General features: G+C 47.0%; 1 protein-coding gene across 4 annotated transcripts in view; it reads left to right on the forward strand.

Moving 5' to 3' along the window:
- ATP13A3 (ATPase 13A3) overlaps positions 1–5,018 on the forward strand; it is a 90,023-nt gene extending 85,005 nt beyond the window's left edge. For all 4 annotated transcript variants that reach the window (XM_058662097.1, XM_058662100.1, XM_058662099.1 and 1 more), the window contains one exon: positions 4,662–5,018. In XM_058662097.1, the coding sequence (XP_058518080.1) occupies positions 4,662–4,859 (198 nt within the window). In that variant the 3' untranslated portion in view covers positions 4,860–5,018. The remainder of the gene's footprint in view (positions 1–4,661) is intronic.
- Positions 5,019–22,497: the final 17,479 nt, after the last annotated feature.

Consider the following 22,497-nt stretch of genomic DNA (forward strand, 5'->3'; position numbering starts at 1 on the left):
CACTTCTCTGTGCATTGTGGTTTCACTGTCATGTTAGTCATGTTAGTACAACATGTGTTGTAAACCACCTTCCCCTCCCCCCAGGTGTTTGGCAGTGTATTAATGTCAAAGGACAAAAACCCTCTTTCCCCGTAGACACGGACCAGTGAGTTGGGTTGAAAGTTTGAAAGCTAGGAAGCCTGGAATTGAACAGTTGACTTTGGAATCAACAACCTCACCTGGAAATCTTTAGCAACCCTGGCCCAAGTATTTCTAATTTTAACATATTTCTAACTGCGTTTTATTTATGAGGGAACAGCGTTTAAGTGCCTAGTGGTCAAGCACCTGTGGCCCACATCCCATAATAAAATCACTAGAATTTGTAATTTGTAAGCCACACTCCAGCTTCCTCTGCATGCAAATCCTGGGAGGTTGTTGGCCCAAGTGCTTGGATCCCTGCTACCCACTTGGGATTCCTGGTGGGAGTTCCCAGCTCCTGGCTTCCTGCCAGTCCTGGTGCATTCCCGGTCCTTACAGGCATTTGCAGGGTAGCTAGCGTGTGGAGTGTTGTTTGCATTCAGCCCAGCTTGCCAGCAGTAAGCCCCAATGCTTTTGTGAAGTGCGGCAAGGAGTTGAGATCAAGGTTCCTGGTTTCAAGAGAAGTGTTTTCCACTTTGCCACACCACTTCCTGTGTAGCAGTCATGGGGCCATTGAGCTATAAACTCATACATATATAGGAATCAAATGACAAAGTGAAGGCAAATGGTAGCTGTTTTTTGTGGTATCTGTTTTATGATGAACACTGTGGTGACATCTGGGTATACATTCTCTCTCATTGTTGTAGCAGTCTTAGAGATGAGGATATCTTTAGGTTCCCTGCCCCAGCTGTCAGAGGTGAGCAAGCAATACAGAATTAGAATTCAAGTTCAGGGCCATAGTATCCCCACACTACAGGCTTTCTTCTATTCTTTAAGACCAGATAGACTTGAAGATAGCATTGTACCAAATGCTCTAGACCCTGGGTTCCGCCTGGCCCTCTGAACATTTATATAGTGTGCCTAAGTTAATGACAGGAAGTAGGGTTTTTACATAGTAGAACCCATGTCCTTTGTGGTTCGTTCTTCCTGATGCTCAGGAACCCCAGTAACTGTCTGTTGAACAAAAATGAAAATCAGGTAGAGGGAAGCATCTGCAGCTAGTCAAGGCTGAAACCCTCCCAAGCCAGCTGCTCCTCCAGCAGCCCCGGATGTTGGTGTTCAGACCCTGACCAAAACACAGGATGCCTGTTATAGCAGTGATTTTCAAGTGCGATGCTCATCAGAAAGACTTTTCCCTCCCGATTTGCCCTGTAGGGCAGTGCCCAGTGCAGGGCCCCAGCGGCGGTGCCTTGTGCTGAGGCTCTCCCCAGTCTGAGAGGTATGCTGTGTCTGTAAGAGAAGCACTTGTGCCGACCCTGAGTCTGCTGGACAAGGCCTCGGGATCATAGAAGGGGAACTGGAGACCTGCTGTCATGTGATTTGATTCTGCCAAATTTCACAGGGTGAAAATTCCAAGGATTAACAGTAGTCTTTATGCTGGTTAAAATATAATTGGAGTTTATTTAGATAGAAGAGTGATTCTGATTCTGTTTGCTTTCTGCTCAGGATTGGTATGGAGGGAGATGCTGGTGGAACCACTGAATAATGCGGCATGTTTTCCTTCCAGCATGGCTTTGTGTCGTACATGCTCCGCATGCAAACATTTCCTGAACAGCCTTTAAGGGTCGTCAGGCGTGTGGGCTGTAGAATGAACAGCACGGCGTGGTCTGAGAAGCAGGAGAATCCCAGCTGCAGGCCTTGTAGAAGCTCTTGGCGGTTTCTCCACCCAGGGTGGCAGCCCCTCTCCTGCCCTCAGCAGATGTGTTCAGTGACTTGAGCTTTCCTCTCATGAATGAATTCCAAAGCCTAGTAACTGTAGCTCATGCATTCTCCTGCTTCCGGGACAGCCCCGAGCGCTCGTTCTAAACCCCATGGCTCTGCCTCATTGTCTTCACGTTGCGCAGCACCTGCTTTTCTTGCCTCACTCACCCATGCCCCGTTGCTGCCAACCTCTGCATGCATGGCTCTTAACTTTCCCTTCCAGTGAGTTACACTGTGTTTGGGGCCAGATGTGGTGTGCTTGTGTTTGTAAACTCAGTCTGGTTTGGGAAGATGAGGGTATTGCAACAGAATGTTTCTAATTGCAGTGGGGCAGGGCCCATTGAGTTCCTCTTGACTCCAGCAAATGTGCCAGTGTACGTTGTGTTTAATTAAGGGTGCAACCTGAATGTCAGAATACTTTTCCATTATGATTCTGTTTGCAGCTAAATGAAGTTTTAATTTCATTGCTTGTCTCGCTTTCTACAGGTAGGGAATGGTGGGCACAATTGTCTGCACTCATACTGTGTGTCTCAAATTTGAATCCTTGAATTTCCTTAACTCAGCCTACTGTGTGGGCAGGGAAGTCCTGTGAGGTTTTGCTTAAGATTTATTTATTGTTTGAAAGGCAGAATTACAGAGAGAAAGTGATATTCCATCTGTTGGTTCACTTTGCCAAGGCCAGGCAAGGCCAAAGCCTGTAGCCTGGAATTCCATCACATTTCCTGTGTGGAACGGAGGGTTCCAAGGCATCTTCTGCCTTCCCAGGCATATCAGCAGGGGGCTGGATTGGAAATGGAGCAACTGGGACTTATACCCATGCGAGCGTCACAAGTAGGGGCTGCCTGCTCCACCACAGCTCCGCTGTGTGTTTCTGCTTTCTTAAAGTTGGCAGCCAGTGTTAGTCTTTCTCAGAGCGACTTGCTCTAAAATAAAAGTGACAACATTCAGATTTGTGGGGGAGCAATGATCTTTCCCACAATGAGACAAAAATGTAAACACCTTGGGGGAAGTAAGGTCTCAGTAGTGAATGACCGTAGATTATGAATGAACCTCACATTTTTGGTATAGGTATCTACATTGGAAAGAAATCACTTGTTACTTGGATCACCTGTGGACTCTTGCACATGAAGTCTCAGTTTTGCATCTTAGTGCAGTGCATTGTCTGGACTTCTTTTCAAGTCCTGGTCACATAATAGAGAGCTGTTATGTTAAGTCCTTGGTAAGCAGTGCAGCTTACTGGGTTTGCCACTTGCATGTTGGAAGCACTGGGTTTGAATTATACCCTGTTCAGTGGTGTGCCTAAGCAGAGGGCACAAGAAGTTGGCTCTTGATAATAATTTCAGTAAGAGGGAGACTTAGTAAGCGAATATAGGATAAAAGATTTAGAACTTTCATGTAAAGCTGTTCTCCGTTGGCCAGTTCAGAATCCCATTCAGAATAACAGCCCATTTGCCTGTCTTGATGATGGAGTATTTGGGATATTAAACATTAGGGATCATATCACAGCTATGTTGTGCCTCCATTGTGTGGAAATACTGTGAGAGTGGAGCTAGTTGAAGGCTTTATGTTGATTGCCAGCACAAAGTAACCTACAATTAATGTTTTACTTCAGAAAAGCAACAGCCAGAATTATCAAGAGTTGGCTGTGCAAGATGAGCATAAAGGCTTCATCAGTCACTTAGTTTGATTTCATTAATTGCCAGTGTTGCCAGAGACAGATTGTAAGGATCCCTTTGGCCTGTCCATTGCGTTAACCCTATTCATACCCAGAGAGAGTGCAGTAACTGTGAGGTATGCCTCTCTGTGTGTTCCCCTCCTGGTGTGGGGCACCCAGGCAAGCCAGCATGATCAAGCCAAGGTATTCGTGTGGTTTTTTGTTTTGGGTTTTTTTTTTTTTTGTATTTGTTCTGATGTGGTTGATATTAAACATGAACTGAGCTCATTGAACTAAAAATTCTTAGTTCACACTTCAGCTTTTGAAAGGTGATCTGTAACTGATATTTTGTACTGCTTTCTGACAGAAATGATCAAGTGGCAAAGTTGTTAGCAATAATAACAAAAGCTAGTTTGAGATAAAATGAGAATTTCCCAAGTAGATGTCAAAATGTTTTTTCTTCCTTAAAAGTTTATTCTTTGGCCTGGTGTGGTAGCCTAGCAGCTAAAGTCCTCACCTTGCATGTGCTGGGATCCCATATGGGCGCCAGTTCTACTCCCAGCAGCCCCGCTTCCCATCCAGCTCCCTGCTTGTGGCCTGGGAAAGCAGTCAAGGCCAGCCAAAATCCTTGGGACCTTGCACCCACACGGGAGACTCAGAAGAAGCTCCTGGCTCCTGGCTTGATTGGCTCAGCTCTAGCCATTGTGGCTACTTGGGGAGTGAATCATCAGACAGAAGATATTCCTCTCTGTCTCTGCTCCTCTTTGTATATCTGACTTTCCAATAAAAATATAAATAAATCTTAAAGAGTTTATTATTTAATATATCGGATGTTTTGTGATACGGAATCCGCGTCAACAAGTTGCTCTTTCAATGTATCAGTAAACGTAGGATAGGCACATAAAACCTAGAGTGAAGATTACATTATTGTCCCAAAATCTGATTTAAGAATTTGTTCCTGATTAATTGGAAGCTGACTTTTAACAGTTTTAGCATGAAATGTTTTTATTTCTTGTGTGTGTGAAAGTCACCTCCTACTGTCTGTGCTGATGTATGCTTCCTCAGCCAGCTCATTCCACGCAGCCAGCCTCCCATCAGCTCCTGTGTTCTTTCTCCCTTATTTTCTTAGGAATCAGTGGACCGGTGGGGGAAGTGCTGCTTATCTTGGGCCATGGGTTGTAGGAAGAAGATACCCAAGGCCAAGTACATGTGTCTGGCACAGGAGCTCCTGGTTGATCCCGAGTGGCCACCAAAACCGCAGACGACAACTGAGGCTAAGACTCTGGTCAAGGAGAACGGATCGTGTCAGATCATCACCATCACGTAGCAAGGCGTCAGTCTCGGTGGGGTGCTCACAGCACTATTCAGGAGAATGCGCTTCGGGATTTATGGACGTTGGGAGCCGGGGTGGCACTGTTACAGCTTATGTCCCTTCTGATACAAGAGCTTTGCATTAAAATAAATAAATGACTAGCAGAAAAAGGTATTGGCCTGGCAGTTACATTAACAATCTGTAAAGTTCTGTATTCAGTAACTTCAGTATCATAATACATTTCCAGAATTTTCTTGATTGTCACTTTCAGTGATAGTCCTTATGTTGGATACAGAAGAGATTGAATGTTTAATACGTTTTTAGACATTAGCATGTAAAACCAGTTTGCCCCCTTTAAATGTATGCTTTGTCCCTATTCGTTTAAGGGCCCTAACTTTGTGATTGATAATTAAAATTAAATGGGTATTCACGAGCCTCCAGAGCAGACAGATGAAGGCCTTTTGTGATTTGGTTACACTATTTCTTCCAAAGAATTCTGTATGAACATTAACCAGTTCCTTGGGTAGCCTAGAGTCAGGAGTGAGTTTGCATAGTATTGCTTATAGAACAACTCAGGTATTTCTGGTTCTGGTTTTATATTTTCTGTACAAACTGCCTGGGTTTTATTTTTCTAAATCAGCAAGGTGCTCCACTGCCTTCTTGAGATGTTGCTCAGAGCTGTTCAGTGGATCTTGTGTTATGTCTGCTGTCAGTGATTTGCTTTGCTTCAGTTACATGTCAAGCCCTTTTCACAAGGAGAAAGATGATTTCTCTTGGCAGTAGTAAGTAGTAGATCTGATCTCTGCTTAGCTGTTTTTCTCTCTTGGGCTTTGTGTTATTTTAAATACTAAAATACTCTTCTCTATTTTTAATGACCTGAAGAGTAAACTAGCAGCAAGTTTCTTTTTTCTTTTCTTTCTTTCTTTTTTTTTTTTTTGAGTTAGGAAAGATTAGTTAAGGTTGAATGTATGTCTGCTAGCAAGGCTTAAAAATAATGAGTATCAGATTTGAACGCTGGTCTCCCATGTCGTGTGAACTTGTTGAGTTAGTTTGATGCCATTAGGTGGCACCAGAGGTCTGTGCATACCTGTTTCAGATTGGGATAGTTCCAAATGAGCATGTTTGATGTGGAGGTTTCTGGGAGGAAAGAAAGTTGGAGATATTCATTGAGCCAGAATAATCGTGGAATCATGGAGAATATGTTGTTAACTTTTGGTTTTACCCAATTCATGTTTCAATTCTAAGCAAAAGTAACTTTTAAAAATGCCTTTATAGGTAGAATCCAGCAGTTTGCCATTGGTCTCAGTGAAGGTAAACCCTGGAAATGGATTGCTGTGATGGACCCTACACTCTCAGAACAGTGTGGCATTTTCCCGTGTTCTTCCTTAACCAGTAGCATGCTTGTACCTTCCATGTCTAGCTCATCATTATCTTCCTGATATTATCTACCAGTTTACCAAATGTACCCAGAATTGTAGAACCAGAAGTTTCTCATTCTTTATGCTGCAAAGACCTGAATGATATTTGGTAACCGTACGAAAAATGTCAGTTAAACTCAGGATTACTGCTGTTGCCATTGACGATTCACAAAATATAATCGCAGTTTTCCATTAAAATGTATGTGAAATTAATACACACTTGATTATAAGAACAAATCCATGAGTGATTCTATGAAGCTATGCATCTTAGACCTCTTGAGCTGTGAATTAGCACTGTTGTTCATCATTTTCTTTTTTTTTTTTTTTTTTAATGTCCACATTCATGTTACCCTTTGGTGGTTTTCAGAATTGTAAATTTTATTCTCTGGTTTAAATACCAGATCATTTGAGTAATTGCTAAGTAGCAGCTTAAAAAAATCTATCAGAATGTATCTAACATCTTTAAGAGCATGATCATACAAAGCTGTTTTGACCCCACCCACCCACCCCTTTTAGCATTTCGAGTTACAAAGGGTTTTGGGTCTCGGCTGTGCATATTATGTCCAGAGGTATGAGGCTTATAGGAGGTTGGATCTGACTGTAGCCAGGGTTACCTGTGAAGGCAGGTGTGGGCCCAGTGCCATTGACAGGCTGAAGCTTCTCTCTGTTGGTCACCAATGACACTGAAATTCTGATTCTGAATTTTATGTTAAATTATTTTAGTGTATACAGACCTAAATTTTTAAATCTGTACATATATTATTTTGATGTATTAAGATTAATAAAGATTTCTGATTTAAATTTTATTTATGCACATACTTAAAGGACAGAGGTGTCCAGGAAAGTAATTGTTAAATAATGATATATGTAACTTTTTAACTTTTTAAATGAATAACAAGATTTTTAATGGGTGTCTCCCTCAGGGTTGTTGAAAGTTTTTTTTTTTCTCCCTGAAATGTAAATCATGGGAACTATATGTTTTGTATCTTCTAGCACCAACTGCTGTACAGCAATGCTGCAAATAATGCTTGAATAAAAGTGGCTAAGCCAACAACAAAAATACTTTTTATAGTAGTTTTATAATCCTTCAATTTGAAAAGCTTTCCAAATTGCACTTGCATTTAGAGCAAACTGTTGCAGCTTTTACTCTATTTATTTTGTTTCCTATGTTTGTCAAAGTACTGCACAGTTTGAAATGCATGATCAATAATATTCAGTGTCTGTAGTCTGTTCCGGAAACCGCTGTAGATAACCATATCCAAAGAAGAGCAAGACCCAGACTTTAGGAAATGTTCTGGTACTTCGTGCATGCAGCGTTGACAGAAGTGAAAATAGTTTTTTTGTATATTTACGGTGGGAGGCGTTTGGAAACCTTTAACAAAATGGGGTGTTGAATTTTGTACAGTGTGTGGGCATTTACACATATTTTTAATGTATTAAAATTTGGTAATTATGTGCACATGAAATTAATAAAATTTCTTCCTATTATGATTTGTGAATTAATTCCTTTAAGAGCTTGGATTTTTTAAGTAAATTTATATCAGAAATGATACCGCATCTTTATATTTTTTAAATTGTATTGCTGCTCACGAATGGTACCCTATTGTCCAGAAGGCATACATTCATGGTTGTACATCCAGCATTGTAAATAACCTTAGGAAATCTTTTTTGATTGAAGCTATTCAAAATAAAAATTTAAATGAATGCAACGACATGTTGTCTATTCCATCTGCATACAAATGTTCGGCTTTTGGTTGCCTAAAAGCTGCCATCTCTGAATTTATGTTTCTGCTTAGTGTTTCCTCCTTTCTCTTTTTTTTTTTTTTTTTTTTTTTAACACTGGAGTTTTGAAGGAAGCATGAATGGCATTTCATGTATCACATCCTATCTGGCCTTCCTGGGGAACGCCATTGGTCCAATCCAACATAAAATCAAATGTTTAAGAGTGTTAAGAAGACTAGTGAATGTGGAGCCTTAACAGTTAGCTGGGAGGAGCATACCACAGCTAACAGCATGCCTAACATCTGTGAGTGCCAGGTGCACCTTTGGGACAGAAGCTGGCGCTAAGTAGAGATGTGGAATTCCCGCTGAAGGCAGGGCTTGTGTGGAGGGGGAGTGTGGCACTTCCAGGCATCCTTGCGTCTCCAGGAAACGGAAGCCTCCAGCACATGCGTGGGGCTCCCTGAGGTGAATGTCTTGTGCTGAGCTTGTGTCATATGGAGAAAGGCGGAATTAGGTGGCCGCGGTCAGGGGCCCCGTGTGAGTTAGCACTCTGCCTACTTTTTCTTTTCTGGGCCATCAGAATGTCTTGCTCTCTTCAAAGCATATCCTCTGTGGAGGCAGCACCACAGCCTTACTCCAGATCTTCCCTTCATGCATGCTTACCTGGGCTGCCAGGCCTGGTTCCCTGTCTGGCTCTGTGTGCATATGATATCCACCTCCATATCCTTGCATGTCTTACAAAATGGAATCAAATGTACAAGATTTTTCTATGTTTACACTGCCCTGATTTTAAGTCAGTTGATGCATCTATTTTTTTAAGACTTGTCTTACTTTGTTTGAAAGATGGAGTTGCAGGTCCTGGCACAGTAGCCTAGTGGCTGAAGTCCTTGCCTTGCAACCAGGATCCCATATAGGTGTCAGTTCGTGTTCCAACAGCCCCACTTCCCATCTAGTTCCCTGCTTGTGGCCTGGGAAAGCAGTCAAGGATGGCCCAAAGCCTTGGGACCCTGCACCTGTTTGGGAGACCCAGAAGAATCTCCTGTCTCCTGGCCTCTAGTTCAGCTCTAGCTGTTTGTGGCCACTTGGGGAGTGAATCTGCGGGCAGAAGATCTTCCTCTGTCTTCCTGTCTATATGACTTTCCAATAAAAACAAATAATAAATCCTTTTAAAAAGATGGAATTACAGAGACAGATCTTCCATCTTCTGGTTCCCTCAAGCCAGGGCTGGGGGCGCCTAGGGTCTGCCTCAGCTGCTTGTCTGCTTCCTGCCACCCCCACGGGAGCCCTGGCATGACTTCCCACTCGCAGCTGTGGCCCAACCTTAGCCCTGACCCCTGATGGCATCTGAGCATCAAATCCGTCGATGGGTGCTTTCAAACAGATACACTTTTTAAAGTTTTTAAGTATGGATTTGAACTTTCTTGCACCAAAATAAAATCTTTTCATCTCATTTTCTACAAACTTTTTGAAATACCATTGCATGTGTTTTGCATATTGAAAAGCTGGCAAAAGTAAACGCAGATTTCTTGAAGGAAGGGAAAGTGGCCCTCAGTCATACGAAAAGATTCTGTCATGTGTCCTGAAGCACTGTAACTAAGCTGAAGTCAATGTTTCAAGGGTATTACAAAGGCTTTTAAGCCCATGCCAAGTGTAGTTAGGGTAGGTGGCATTGTGTAGTGGGGACAGCCATGTTGGAAAGCAGCTTGACCCAGCCAGGGTAAAGCAAATGTGTGAACACTGTTCCTTCAGCTCAGCCATGACGCTGCTGAATACGTCTGATGATGTACCAGCCTTGAAACTTGAAAAGACACAGCAGAACCCTGGAGAACATACCCGGCTTTATTGCTAGGAGGAGGGGGAGGGGCAAGGCTGGGGTGGACAGCTGAGGCCATGTGGCCTGGAAACCAGGACCCTCAAGGAGGTTGGCCCCGCCAGGGCTGTGGCTGCTGCAGGGCCGCACGGTCATTTGGCATTTCTAGCATGTGGGAGTAGGTGTGTGCCATTTGTGGAGATGCTCCCCACCTTCCTGGCAGCATCCACAGTAGGGCACCGGTTAAATCTGGACCTTTCTTTCCTTTTGAGAATACTTGTCATTGAATGTGCAGAACAGAGTCCCTTCTCTGACTTTCCTTTCAGTAAGTCTTTGTATCTCCAGGATACCAGGCCATCCTCCTCTTCCTTGGAAAAGTGCTAAATCACAGACATGACTCTGGGCTTTTCAGATGCATTGGGGTGCACAGCATGCCAGGTAAGGCCAAATTTAAAATTTGTGTTGGAATGAGAGGGCTCAGAGTGTGTGTGTGTTAAAAGCGGTAACATTTGCTGAGAAGTAAGTTTTAAATTTCACTTGGGAAACACTGGGTACACAAAATGTGTGTGTGTGTGTCTTTCATGGAAAATTAGATGTCACATGTATTTAATGTCTATTAGATATTTTGGAATGTGTAGTTCCTTATTTGTGGCTAAGTCAGAAATGTTGCCCTCAAATATCTAACCATGTGACTTAATTTAAATGAGCATCTTCATCCCAGAGTTGATGATGGTACTGCCTACCCAGGCTGCTGCTGTAGGGATTAAATGATACACAAAGTGCTGAAAACAGCACAGTGGCCTTAGAGTGTTACCTGCTTTGCCCGGTTCAGTGCGCGGGTGTTGGTTCTGTCCGACAACTCCTCGGAAGACTCCAAGCACCCGGCCCTGCTGCCCAATGGCTTGGAGCCTGGACTGCGGGTGCTGCTGCTGCTCGCTGGCCAACGTCCCGATCCTAGGTTGTTCTGGGGTCTCTATATTCTTTTGGCTACTCAGGCCATAATAACTGGGATCCTTGTGTTTGCCATGATTAAAATCGGCCGACTCTGGAAAATTCATCAGAGAGCGTGCTTTTGTTAGAGACTGCCCCGGGGACTGGGCAGCTTGGGCTCTGCTGCGCCTTCCTCTTCTCCTCCTCCACATCCCTCCCATCCCCCTCCTTTTCTGCACCTTTTTCTCTGTTCTCCCTGTCCTCCTGCCCTTCCTCTCCATCTTCTGATTCCCTCCCCACCTCCTTGCCAGGCCCTCTGCCTGTAGATCCTGGCCTGCACATTCCCAGATAGGGGATTGCTTTCCACGTGGCCTGGTCGGGCCGCCTTGCTGGGGAAGAAGAGGGGGCTCTCCTGTGTTTGCTCTCTGAGGCGGCAGCATCCTGCAGAGCCTGTCTCCTGGCACAGCACGTGTCTGGGCAATGTCTGTGGAGACGATGAGTGGATACAGCGAATCCCTGTGCTCCAAGTGCTGGCTTTTCCTCGGGGAGCGGGGTCTCCTCAACTACTTCCAGAACTCTGCCAGTTCATCTTGCTCACATGGCAGCTGTCCCAGCTGGGCGCTCTTTGGGGATGCTCTGGTTTTGGGTGTCCTCAGGGAGTTCTTTCCAGGTGGGGAGTGGGATGGGGATGGGTGGGAAAATTCCAGGAACTCAGCCCCCACCCTGGTAGCCCCTAAGTCAGGGTGGGGAGCCCGGGAGACTGAGAGCCCCGAGGGAGGCTGGAGTGGAGGAGGTCAGAGCTTGGGCTGGCAAGAGGACTCCATATGTGCCTGGCCAGGCTACTGTAGCTGTGCCACCTGTCCCATACCTCCTGTGAAACCCACGCTTGCTTTACTATGTCATTTGTTCTCACTTCCTGGATCTCAGCACCGACTCACTCGCAAGCATTTATGAAATGCCCAACATGTGACAGGTGTTCCTGAAGGCAATGATATGCTTAGCCTAGTTTATTATGCTACCATCACATTCTCATTTGCTCTTGCAATGGAAAGCAGTAAAACCCTTGTTGCTTTAATTGGGTGTCTGTTTGTGACAGGCAGTGGTTTAAACACATCTGGGGAGTAACAGCCATGGCACCATCACTTAACTAATTGCAGAGGGCTTTGGGCAAGGCACCCTACACACCTTCTGACATTTTCCGAGCCTGGGCTTCCTCACCCCAGAAAAGGGATAAAATAGTGCCTGCCTCATGGGGTTGTTGTAAGAATTAGACAATGAAGTGTATCATGGCTTAGCCTGCTGACCTGCGCACAGTAGATGCTTAATAAATGTTGCGTACTGTTTCTAAAGTATGAGCAATTGCTATTGGCATCTTGTTTTCTAAGGAAGAGCTTTGAGATGTTGTTTGTTTGGGTTTTTTGTTTTATTTTTTTTCCTGTATGGACAAAGGTCAGGTCCTCAAATTGGAGGTGGCATTCACGTCCAGCCTCTCCCACCAAGTCCGGGTGCCGTCTCAGCCATGACAGGAAGGGTTGCAGGCTGCAGTCGCAGTGCCAGGAGTTGTTTCCCAGCAGCACCTGCGTCAGCCAAGGCAGAGCCTCTAACACATCACCTTCCTGGCTTTGCAGCTGCTTGTAGTGGAGCTGTACCTTCTCCAGGCTGCAGTGCCATCCTTCCATGGGTGCCGGTTTGAGTCCCGGCTGCTCCGCTTCCAATCCAGCTCCTTCTATTGCACCTGGGAAAGCAACTTAGGATGATGTAAGTGCGTGGGCCATGGCACCCACCTGGAAAATTGAGAAGAAATCTTGGCTTCTGGCCTTTTCTTGGTCCAGGCCTAGCCATTTGGGGGAGTGCCAGTGGATGGAAGACCTCTCTCTCTCTCTCTGTCTCTGTAATTTCACCTCTGAAATAAATAAATACGTTTTAAAAACCGGAAAATTTTATAACATTTTATATGATACTACAACTTCTGACACTGAATAGAAATGGTGATTGTGAACATCCTTCAGACCACCCTGATTGACTCTTTATTGGTTTGAAAATCAATGAAAGGGGCCCGGCGGCATGGCCTAGCAGCAAAAGTCCTCGCCTTGAACGCCCCGGGATCCCATATGGGCACCGGTTCTAATCCCGGCAGCTCCACTTCCCATCCAGCTCCCTGTTCGTGGCCTGGGAAAGCAGTGGAGGATGACCCAAGACTTGGGACCCTGCACCCGTGTGGGGCACCCGTGTGGGATACCCGGAAGAGGTTCCTGGTTCCCGGCTTCGGATTGGCGCAGCACCGGCCCGTTGCGCTCACTTGGGGAGTGAATCATTGGATGGAAGATCTTCCTCTCTGTCTCTCCTTCTCTCTGTATATCTGACTTTGTAATAAATAAATAAATCTTTAAAAAAGAGAAAGAAAAAGAAAATCAATGAAAGAGAAAGAAAAGGCAGCTTTTAGTGTTGCAACTTAAGTTACCACTTGGGGGGCCAGGTGCTTTGACTCAGTTGGCTAATCCGTTTACAAGTACTGACATCCCAAATGGCTGCTGGTTTGTGTCCTGGCTGCTCCACTTCCCATCCAGCCTTTTCCTAGACTCCCTGCTAGTGGCATGGGAAAGCAGTAGAGGAAGGCCCAAAGGCTTGGGACTTTGCATCCACGTGGGACACCCGGCAGAGGCTCCTGACTTTGGATCAGCTCAGCTCTAATCACTGTAACCAATTGGGGAGTAAATCAGTTGTTGGAAGATCTTTCTCTCTGTCTCTCCTTCTCTGTGTGAACCTGCTTTTCCAATAGAAATAAATGTATCTGAAAACAAAGACCCCACTTGGAAAACCTGCATCCCACACTGAAGTGCCTGCTTCGAGTCCCAGTCCATTTCTGATCCAGCTTCCAGGTAATGGGCACCCTCAGTGGCATCCAGTCATGGCTCAAGCACACTTGGCTCCCTGCATCCCATGGGAGACCTTGGCTTCAAGCTGCCCCAGCTGTGGCTGTTCCAGCCATCTCTGAATCACTGGGTGGAATATCTTTCTGTGAGTTTCAGACTAAGAAAATGGAAATACCTAAAATTAACCATCTGATTGCACATGAAATACCTCTAATGTTTCATCAATAAATGTGACTTTTGTAGTCCTAATTTCCAAAATATTTCTTAAAATCATGAAAACTTTGTTAAATTTGATCAATTTATGTCTTATCTAAATGTAATAGTTACGTATTATTTTTTTCCTTCAGTGTGTTAAAATGATTTTAGAAAGTAAATTTATTTTTTGTAGCCCTGAGGTAAACCAAGTCTGGCCATGCATTTAGAAAAGAGATTGGCAGATCCAGTTTGCTCCCATCTTCTAGCATCTTTCCATTAGTGAGACGTCGTCGTATATTTTTGAAAGCGAATATCCTCAAATAGTTTCTTATCTGGATTCCACAGCTTCGCCATGTGGGTGGGTATTCTCTCCACTGCCTTATGGAAACCAGGATTGTGTGTTGGGGAGCTCCTCGGGAAATCCATCGTGGCCTGGTTTGATTTGTGCATTAGTGACCCTCTACCACATGACAAAGGCCCCAACCCACAGTGGCTGCAAACAACATGATTTATTGCCCAGTTTGTGAGAGTCAGTAATTTGGGAACCTAGTTGATGGTTGTCATGATGTTGGCAGTGGCACCAGTCATCTTCACTGTGTCTCAAGGAGCTGCCCCCCAAATACTCCCAGCATTGTGGTGGGAGACCAACACAGATCCTGGCTGGTTGCATCTCTTTGTCCATCTTTGATTGCAGAATCCTTGGGACCGGCACGTTTGTGCTGCAGGACCACGCTTGTGGTGCTAGGGTCCTGCATAGAGTCCACCCAACCCCTTTCCCAAATGAATGGAGAAGCAAGAAAGGAAACAGCTTCTTGTGGAAGAGACCAAATAGTCTTGTGTAGTAGCACCTGCCAGGCTTCAGTCACCTATATGGATGCTGCTCCAGGATCTGATGCTCACCCACTAGGTACCCCCACCTTTGCTCACTGCAGCTGGAGCTCCAGGCACACAAAGCTTCAGCAGGAGCCACAGCCAAGCCCTTGGGCCATCCTTAGCTGCTTTCCCATGTGCACTAGCAGGGAACTGGATTGGAAGTGGACAGGCCGGGATTCCTCCCCACAGGGCTGCAGGAACTGTCCATTGGACATGGCAGTTGCTTCCCCAGAATGAGGGATTTGAGCCCGGCCATAGCAGGAGTCAGGATGTTTTCTACCTTTTTTTTTTTTAAGATTTTTATACAGAGAGGAGGAGAGACAGGAGAGAAAGGAAGATCTTCTATTCACTGGTTCACTTTCCAAGTGACCACAAAGGCTGGAGATGAGCTGATCTGAAACCAGGAACCAAGAACTTCCTCCAGGTCTTCCACATAGGTGCAGGGTCCCAAGTCTTTGGGTTGTTCTCTACTACTTTCCAAGGCCACAAGCAAGGAGCTGGTTGGGAAGTGGAGCAGCTAGGACACAGACCAGTGCCCATATGGGAGGCTGTCGCTTGCAAGGTGAGGATTTAGCTACTAGTTTATCATGCTGGGCCCAATGTCTTCATTTAAATGACACATGCAGGGAAGACTTGGAAGAAGCTCTTGGTTTCAGATCAGCCAGGCTTTGACCATGTGGGCAAGGCTGGGGTGGGTGGTAGTACCTACCAGCAAGGGCCAGAATGTGTGCTTGCTATAGTACCTGCTAGTGAATGTCAGGACTAGGAGCCCACTATGTCAAGCTTGGCCATAGTACTTGCCAGCAGTTTCAAAACCTGGGACTAGGGGAGCAGATCTGGTAGAACTTGGGGAACTCCGCTGCTAGGCTGCAGTTCCTGCTGGTGAGCATAAGAGCAGGCTGGGTGGGCTTGTCCACAGCACACACTGGCATAAGCAAGAGTCAGGAGTGCAGGCCAGTCTGCATTGGACCACAAAATCCACCAGTTCACATGAGAGCTGAGGCTAGGAATGGGTCAGGTTGCTGCACCTGCTGGCGAGAGCTGGGGCTGGGGATAAGTCGGTCTGAGCCCGGCTGCAGTGCCTGTTGGCAAATGTCGAGTTTGGGGGTGGACGCCATCTCAGGCTGGTCCTCAGCACTTGCTGGCATGTGCAGGATCCAGGTCTGGGTGTGTACTTGGTTAGATAAACTTGAACAATCCCCTGCTGGGCCACTCCCTCCATTGAGGAGGTGAGAGCTAGAACTAGGGGTGGGCTGGCTATAGCACTCATCAATCAGCATTTGGGGGCCTGGCACCATGGCCTAGCAGCTAAAGTCCTCGCCTTGAACGCCCCGGGATCCCATATGGGCACCGGTTCTAATCCCGGCAGCTCCACTTCCCATCCCGCTCCCTGCTTGTAGCCTGGGAAAGCAGTGGAGGATGACCCAAGACTTGGGACCCTGCACCCATGTGGGAGACCTGGAAGAGGTTCCTGGTTCCCGGCTTCGGATTGGCGCAGCACCGGCCCGTTGCGCTCACTTGGGGAGTGAATCATTGGATGGAAGATCTTCCTCTCTGTTTCTCCTCCTCTCTGTATATCTGACTTTATAATAAAAGTAAATAAATCTTTTTAAAAAATCAGCATTTGGGTTGGATCAGGGGCAGGCCAAGATGGCCTAGGAAGACATGAAAGACAGCCAGAATGGATGAAAGACAGCCAGAATGGATGAAAGACAGCCAGAATGGATGCAGGCCACCTGGGCTAACCTGTAGCACGAGCTGGCAAGTGCCAGGACTGAGTGCAAGTCATTTGAGGTTGGGCTACAGTATTACCTGGCAGGAGCAAGATCCAGGGCTGGGAACATGCCTGGCAATGAAACTGTAGGTACTTCCCTGCTGGGCTATATCTCTTGCTGATGAGCATGAGAGCCAGGAGTGGGGGCAAGACAGGCTCTGTTAAACCACAGCACCCATGGATGTGCACAAGAGCCATATGGAATGCAGGCCTGGCAAGAGTTACTGGGAGTTACCTTGACTAGGCTATGGCACCCACTAATGTGTGTGAAGGTTGGGCCTATGGTATACTGGCTGGGCTGGGCCACAGCACCTGTCATTTCTCATGAGACATGGAGCTGAAGGTGGGACTGACCAGACAGCTGCATCTTCAGATATGTGCATTGGCTGGTACAGGTCGCAGACTAAACCTGACGCTGCACTCGATAGCACATACAAGATCAAGTCTGAGGTCACCCCAGGTGAGATTTCTTGGGGAAAATCACTGTATTCAAATCCTAGCTACGGGGCAAATCACAGTATGTGTGGTCTGACCTTGGATCGCACATATCGGGATTGGGCCACCTCAGGTGCTGATGTCTGTGCAGTGGACACCATGCCCAAAGGTACACTGAGGGACATGACACCCAGTTCATCTAGGTCATTAGAGGATGTAGAGCACCTGGTCAGAGGATGGAAAGTAGAAGAGGTTGGACAACTCTTCTGGCCAAGCTTTGTGGAAAGTGAGTCTGGATGTACTGAGATGGACTTGGTCAGCCAATAGACCTTGGGAAGAGTTTCTCAACCCTGGTGAAAATGACAGTATCTCAGAACAATCAAAACCACTCAAGTAACATTCTCAGAACATTCTTCCCCACGTCAGGGTCTCTGAAGCATCCTCAAATGACCATCCTACATCTCTGGGTGCTGATGTAGTTTGACACCAATGCGTGGTCCCCTTTCTACTCCCTGCCTAGCTGACCAGGAGAATAAAAAGGAAACAACTGAAACATTTGTCCCACCCACTTTCCTCCATACCCCAACCCTCTCTACCCTAATCAGAGGCCCACATGGGCATGTATTCCTCAACTATGTAAACAACATTAAAAATAAAAGATTTTTAAAAGTTTCAATCATTTTCTAGACGATCTTTAGCCTTTTACAATTATATCAGCTTCTATGTTGAATTTTTTTGTTTGTTTTTTTAAAAAGTTTACGTTCTTTGTTTTTCTTTTTTGTAACCTTGCTAATTTTATTATTATTTCTGTTGTATGTGTTTTTGAATTCTTCACTTTTACTTTTTTTAAAAAAGATTTATTTTGTTTATTTAGAAGGCAGAGGGACCTAGACAGAAGGAAAGATGGAGAGAAAGAGATTGTCCAGTATCTGGTTCACTAGCCAAATGGCTGCAGTAGCTGAGACTGGGCCATGCTAGGAGTCAGGAACTGTGTCTTATGTGGGTGCAGGGACCCTGGGTACTTGGACTGTCTGCTGCTGCTCTCCCAGTGTGTCAGCAGGGAGCTGAATTGCAAGTGCAGCAGCTGGAATGCAAACTGGCACTCTGATGTGGGAGGACAGCATTGCTGGCGCTGGCTTAGCCCACTGTGCTGCAGTGCTGACCTCTTAGCTGTGTTTCTGCTAAGAATGAAGTTGACCTGTTTGCGCTGACTTTAGGCGAGTACTGACATGTTGCCACTATAAAGCTGGTGTGTGTCTTCTATTTCCCACTTTCTGTTTTTGCTACCTACCCCTGATTGCCTGCCCTCTGAACTTTTTAAGCTCACTTAGGACACCCACAGTGCACAGCCAACTGCCTGGGTCACAGTCCTGCCTCCTCTTCAGCTGCAGCTTCCTGCTGCTGCATACTCTGGGCAGCTCAAATGCTTAGGGCCTTACCATCCACATGGCCAAACCAGTAAAGAGTTTCTGGCTCCTCATTGCAGCCTGACCAAGCCCCAGCTATGGTGGGCATTTGGGGAGTGAACCAACAGATGGACACACACTCTCTCCCTTTAAAATAAATTCAAATAATTAAGCTTTTGTTTGTTTGTTTGTTTTAAAGTGAGGCCATAAACAGAACCAACTCTAGGAACTTGGTGTGTACAGGCAAGAGCAGTGGACTGGTCGGCTCCATTTAGGGTCCTGGGACAGCAGGATGAGCATTATCCTGAAGCCCCACAGCCAGTGTGTCTGGCGAGGGTGGTTTCTCTGGGATCTTTAATCTCTTCAAATGACTTTGTTTGTTTTCCTAGGGCTGGAAGCAGAGGCAACCATCTTAATACGAGCTTTCAAATGACTCGCTGGCTTTTATTCCCTTGTGTCACGCCTGCCCAGCCTCACACCTGTGGTAGCTGTGTTCACACCCCCCTGGGCTTCTCCTGCTGGCTGTGGCTTCCTCCTCGCCTAGCTCTCTTGCCTGGTGTCTCATGGTCCTGTGCCATTTCACTACTATGGACGCGGGCTCCCTAAAGGAGCAGTGACTGGCTTTGATCTCTTGGCTTGTTCCATTGCCAATTCACCCATTTCTGTTCTGTGCAGTTCCAGCTCTGTACATTTCCTTGATTCATCCTGGGTGGGAACTGGGTCTTCCTTGGTCTGGCTTCCCTGCACTGTGCCTCCTCCCTCCCTCCCTCCCCATATGCCTGGTAGCTGACACCCCTACAAGGTGGGGCTGTGCCCCTGCAGTCAATGGTGGAAGTAGCCTAGTCCAAGAAGCAATGCTGGAATCCCCAGCTGTTTGAAGAGTCATCCTTAGCACGAAGGTGGGAAGCAGGTAGGGAAACGTCACTCTCTGCCCTAGAGCTGGGCACACCCTTGTTAGACACCTGGAATGTTACAAGTTGATTCCATCAGCATCAGAAATACACAAACAGTCATTGGGGCCAGGATACCAGAGTCTGAGACACCTGGGTCCTAAAACCAGCCTGCAGCCTCGCTGTTCAGTGATGCCTGCAGCCTCCTGCCTCCCTGCCCCCCACTTCTGGTGCTCCTGTCTTTTGTGACCCTCAGCAGCGACCCTGACATTGCCAAATCCAACCCTTGGGAGAGTGTCTGTGTTTTAGCCCTGTAACAGCTGTGAGCCTTTATTAAACACCTAATGCATACCTGGCACCAGGAGGCCAATTTTCCTAGCCCTCGTAAGCACTGTGGGAGGTAGCTATTATCATCCCGCTTGGCAGGTGAGAAGGCGGAGGCCCAGAATGGGGTAGTAACGTACCCAAGGCTGCGGCTGATGGAGCCATCACATGAGTTTCTTGGCTTCTGGCTGGAAGCTATTCTAAGCACCGACACCCCACCCCCAAGCTTTGCCTGCTGTGATCTGGGCCAGCAGCCCAGCCTGGGGCCCTGCTGATGGGGGACGCCAGGGTCAGCAGGACAGCCCCATTGGTGGTCATGGGCATCGGTCCAAGCTCAGGGACATCTCCTGAGTGCTGACCTGAGCCCAGGGCTTGGCTGAGAAGGAGAGAAAATGAAAAAGAGAAAGGAATATCAAAGAGAAGTGATGGGGGTGGGGAGAGCATTGGCTCAGCTGGCTAATCCTCCAACTCCAAGCACCAGTACCCCATATGGGCACTGGTTTGTGTCCTGGCTGCTCCACTGTTTGTGGCCTGGAAAAGCAGCAGAGGATGGTCCAGTGCCTTGGGACCCTGCACCCATATGGGAGACCTAGAGGAAGCTTTTGGCTCCTGGCTTCAGATTAGCTCAGCTCCAGCCATTGTGGCCATTTGAGGAGTGAACCAACAGATAAAAAATCTTTCTCTGTCTCTCCTTCTCTCTGTAAATCTGCCTTTCCAATAAAAATAATAAATAAAATCTTTTAAAATGTATATTTAAAAAGGAAAAGAAGTGGATGGTGGGCTGGGAATGAAGAGAAATGAGGCAGAAGTCTAGTTACAGGCAGAGGCTGGTAGGTTCAGCAGCCCCGGGGAGCTATCCCCCATCCAGAGCCCAGAGGAGGTCTCCTTGTGCGGTGGGGGCAGCACAGGGTTGGGCTCAGCTCTGCCACTGACTTTATTTCCCATCTAAAGTCAGGTGCCAGGAGAGGCCAACAGGGCACTGGGTGTAAGAGCGCATCATGAGCTAAAGCCCTGTTTTGCAGAGAGGGACTCCCTGGCATGCAGGAGGGCAGGCTGGTGTGTCTGCTCCCTCACTCCACACCCCAGGACAATTGTACCTTGCACATAGGACACCCAGCCATGAGGGCATCTCCAGAGAGCCAACCTGCAGGAGCTGCTCTAGGCAAGCCTCCCCTCATGTCCCCAACCCTCTTTGTGCTCCCAGTCCTGAGCTGCCACTGCACAGCGCCCACCCAGACTGCCACAACCCTAACGAAGAGGTCTGCTCCTTGGTTCCAGACTTCTGGTGATATCAAAGGAGAAAGAAAATGTCAGCATTTCTAGGGTTTTGTTTCTTGGGTCTCAAGTTCATATTCATGCTCAGCTCAAGTTCTTTTTGGCTGTGGGGTAGACTGGGACCAGTGGAGTTCTGTCAACTGTCCAGTTCTGAAGGGTTTCCTGTAGGGTGCTCCCATGGGTGCCAGCCTGGAATGAGCTCAGGAGGGCACCTTCGCCACCCCATACCTCCTGTGCATCGTGGCCACCTCTGCAGGGTACCCCTTGTGGTTCTACTAAAACAACCCCTGTGGGATCCATTTGTACATGTACCAGGGAAGACAAACACCAGAGCTCAACTTCGGCCAGATCCTTTAATTCTGGGAGCTTTCAGTGGGGCTGGATGGGGGCACCAGCTTCCAGACCAGAACCCCTAGCTGCTTACAACCAGGAGCCATCAGGCTGGTTCTTTTTGGGCAAAGAAAAATGGGAAAAATGAATGACTGAGAGAAGGATTCAAAGAAGCACATGAGTCATGCTTTTGCCATAGCACTCCCCAGCATTGAATGGGGAAAGTGCTGCCGGAGCCCTAAACAAGGACCTGCTTGCCCAGCTGTAGGAAGTCAGTCACTGAAGGTGGGATGGGGAGGGGTAAAGGCATTGTACAGAGCAAGCAGTTGGAGGGCTCTGCCTGGGTTCCTGCACTCCCCTAGGGAGTTGGGGCAGGAACCCTCAAAAACAAGTGGGAGGTGGACAGGGTGGGAGCTACTTGTCTATGACCCTTGTGACCATCCTGGGATGGGTCAGCAATAGGAGGCTGGCATGTTCTCCCAATGGTGCTGTGATGGCTACCTGGGCTCCAGTTGGTCTGGATCTAGGTCCTGGTGCATGGGTTGTTCCTTTGTTCACTCAGGGTTGGGAGACCCTGCAGAACACCTCAGCATGGAGCCCAGTATGGGAATGCCATCCATGTACCTGAGAACTGAGTTCTGAGTGTTGCAGGGCCAAGCGTACAGGTCAGTTGGGGCCCTCATCTGCTTCCTTAATTCAATGAGTTCATCTTTAGCAAGAAGGTGACTTGTCATTACCACAGTGAAGATGGAGGCACTGCAAGCTGAGAGAAAGAGAGAGAGGGAGGGAAGGAGAGAGAGAGAGAGAGAGACGCATGACGAGCATCTGGTGCCTAATGAAGTCTCCACACTACAGGAACCATGAAGAATTCGTGCACACATAGCCATTCCCACAGCACAGCTAACTGTCCCCCGGCAAAGCAGAACAGTGTCTCCGGAGATCTTGGCTTCCTCATGTCAGAGCCTGTTGCCACACAGTTGAGGATGGTGAGAAAGACAGGGTAGTGGTACTTAGTGAAGGGACTTAACACCCTGTGACATTCGGCAGCTCAGACCCATAGCGAGAGTCCTACAGGAAGAAGCAGGTGGAGGTCAGAGTAACAGAGAGTTGCAGACTGGATGCTGCTGGCTTTGAAGCCCTGAGCCTCCATGAAAGCACAGAGCCCCATCCAGTGCCTTTCTCTGAGACACACTCGTGTCTGGGAGGCTATGTCACAGCAGCGGCACAAGACAAGCCATTCCTCTTTCCTATCTCAGTTGCACCACTCAGCATGTCTGGCTCAAAGCCTGTATGTAGCGTTTTTCTTGCCCTTGCAGTGAACACGGCAGGCTAATTTTTCTACCATGGTGCTGGTGCAGGACTTGGTACCAGTGCTGAGTAGGTGGTAGGTTCATTTCC

The sequence above is a fragment of the Ochotona princeps genome, chromosome 3, assembly GCF_030435755.1.
Source record: "Ochotona princeps isolate mOchPri1 chromosome 3, mOchPri1.hap1, whole genome shotgun sequence".
NCBI lineage: Eukaryota > Metazoa > Chordata > Mammalia > Lagomorpha > Ochotonidae > Ochotona > Ochotona princeps.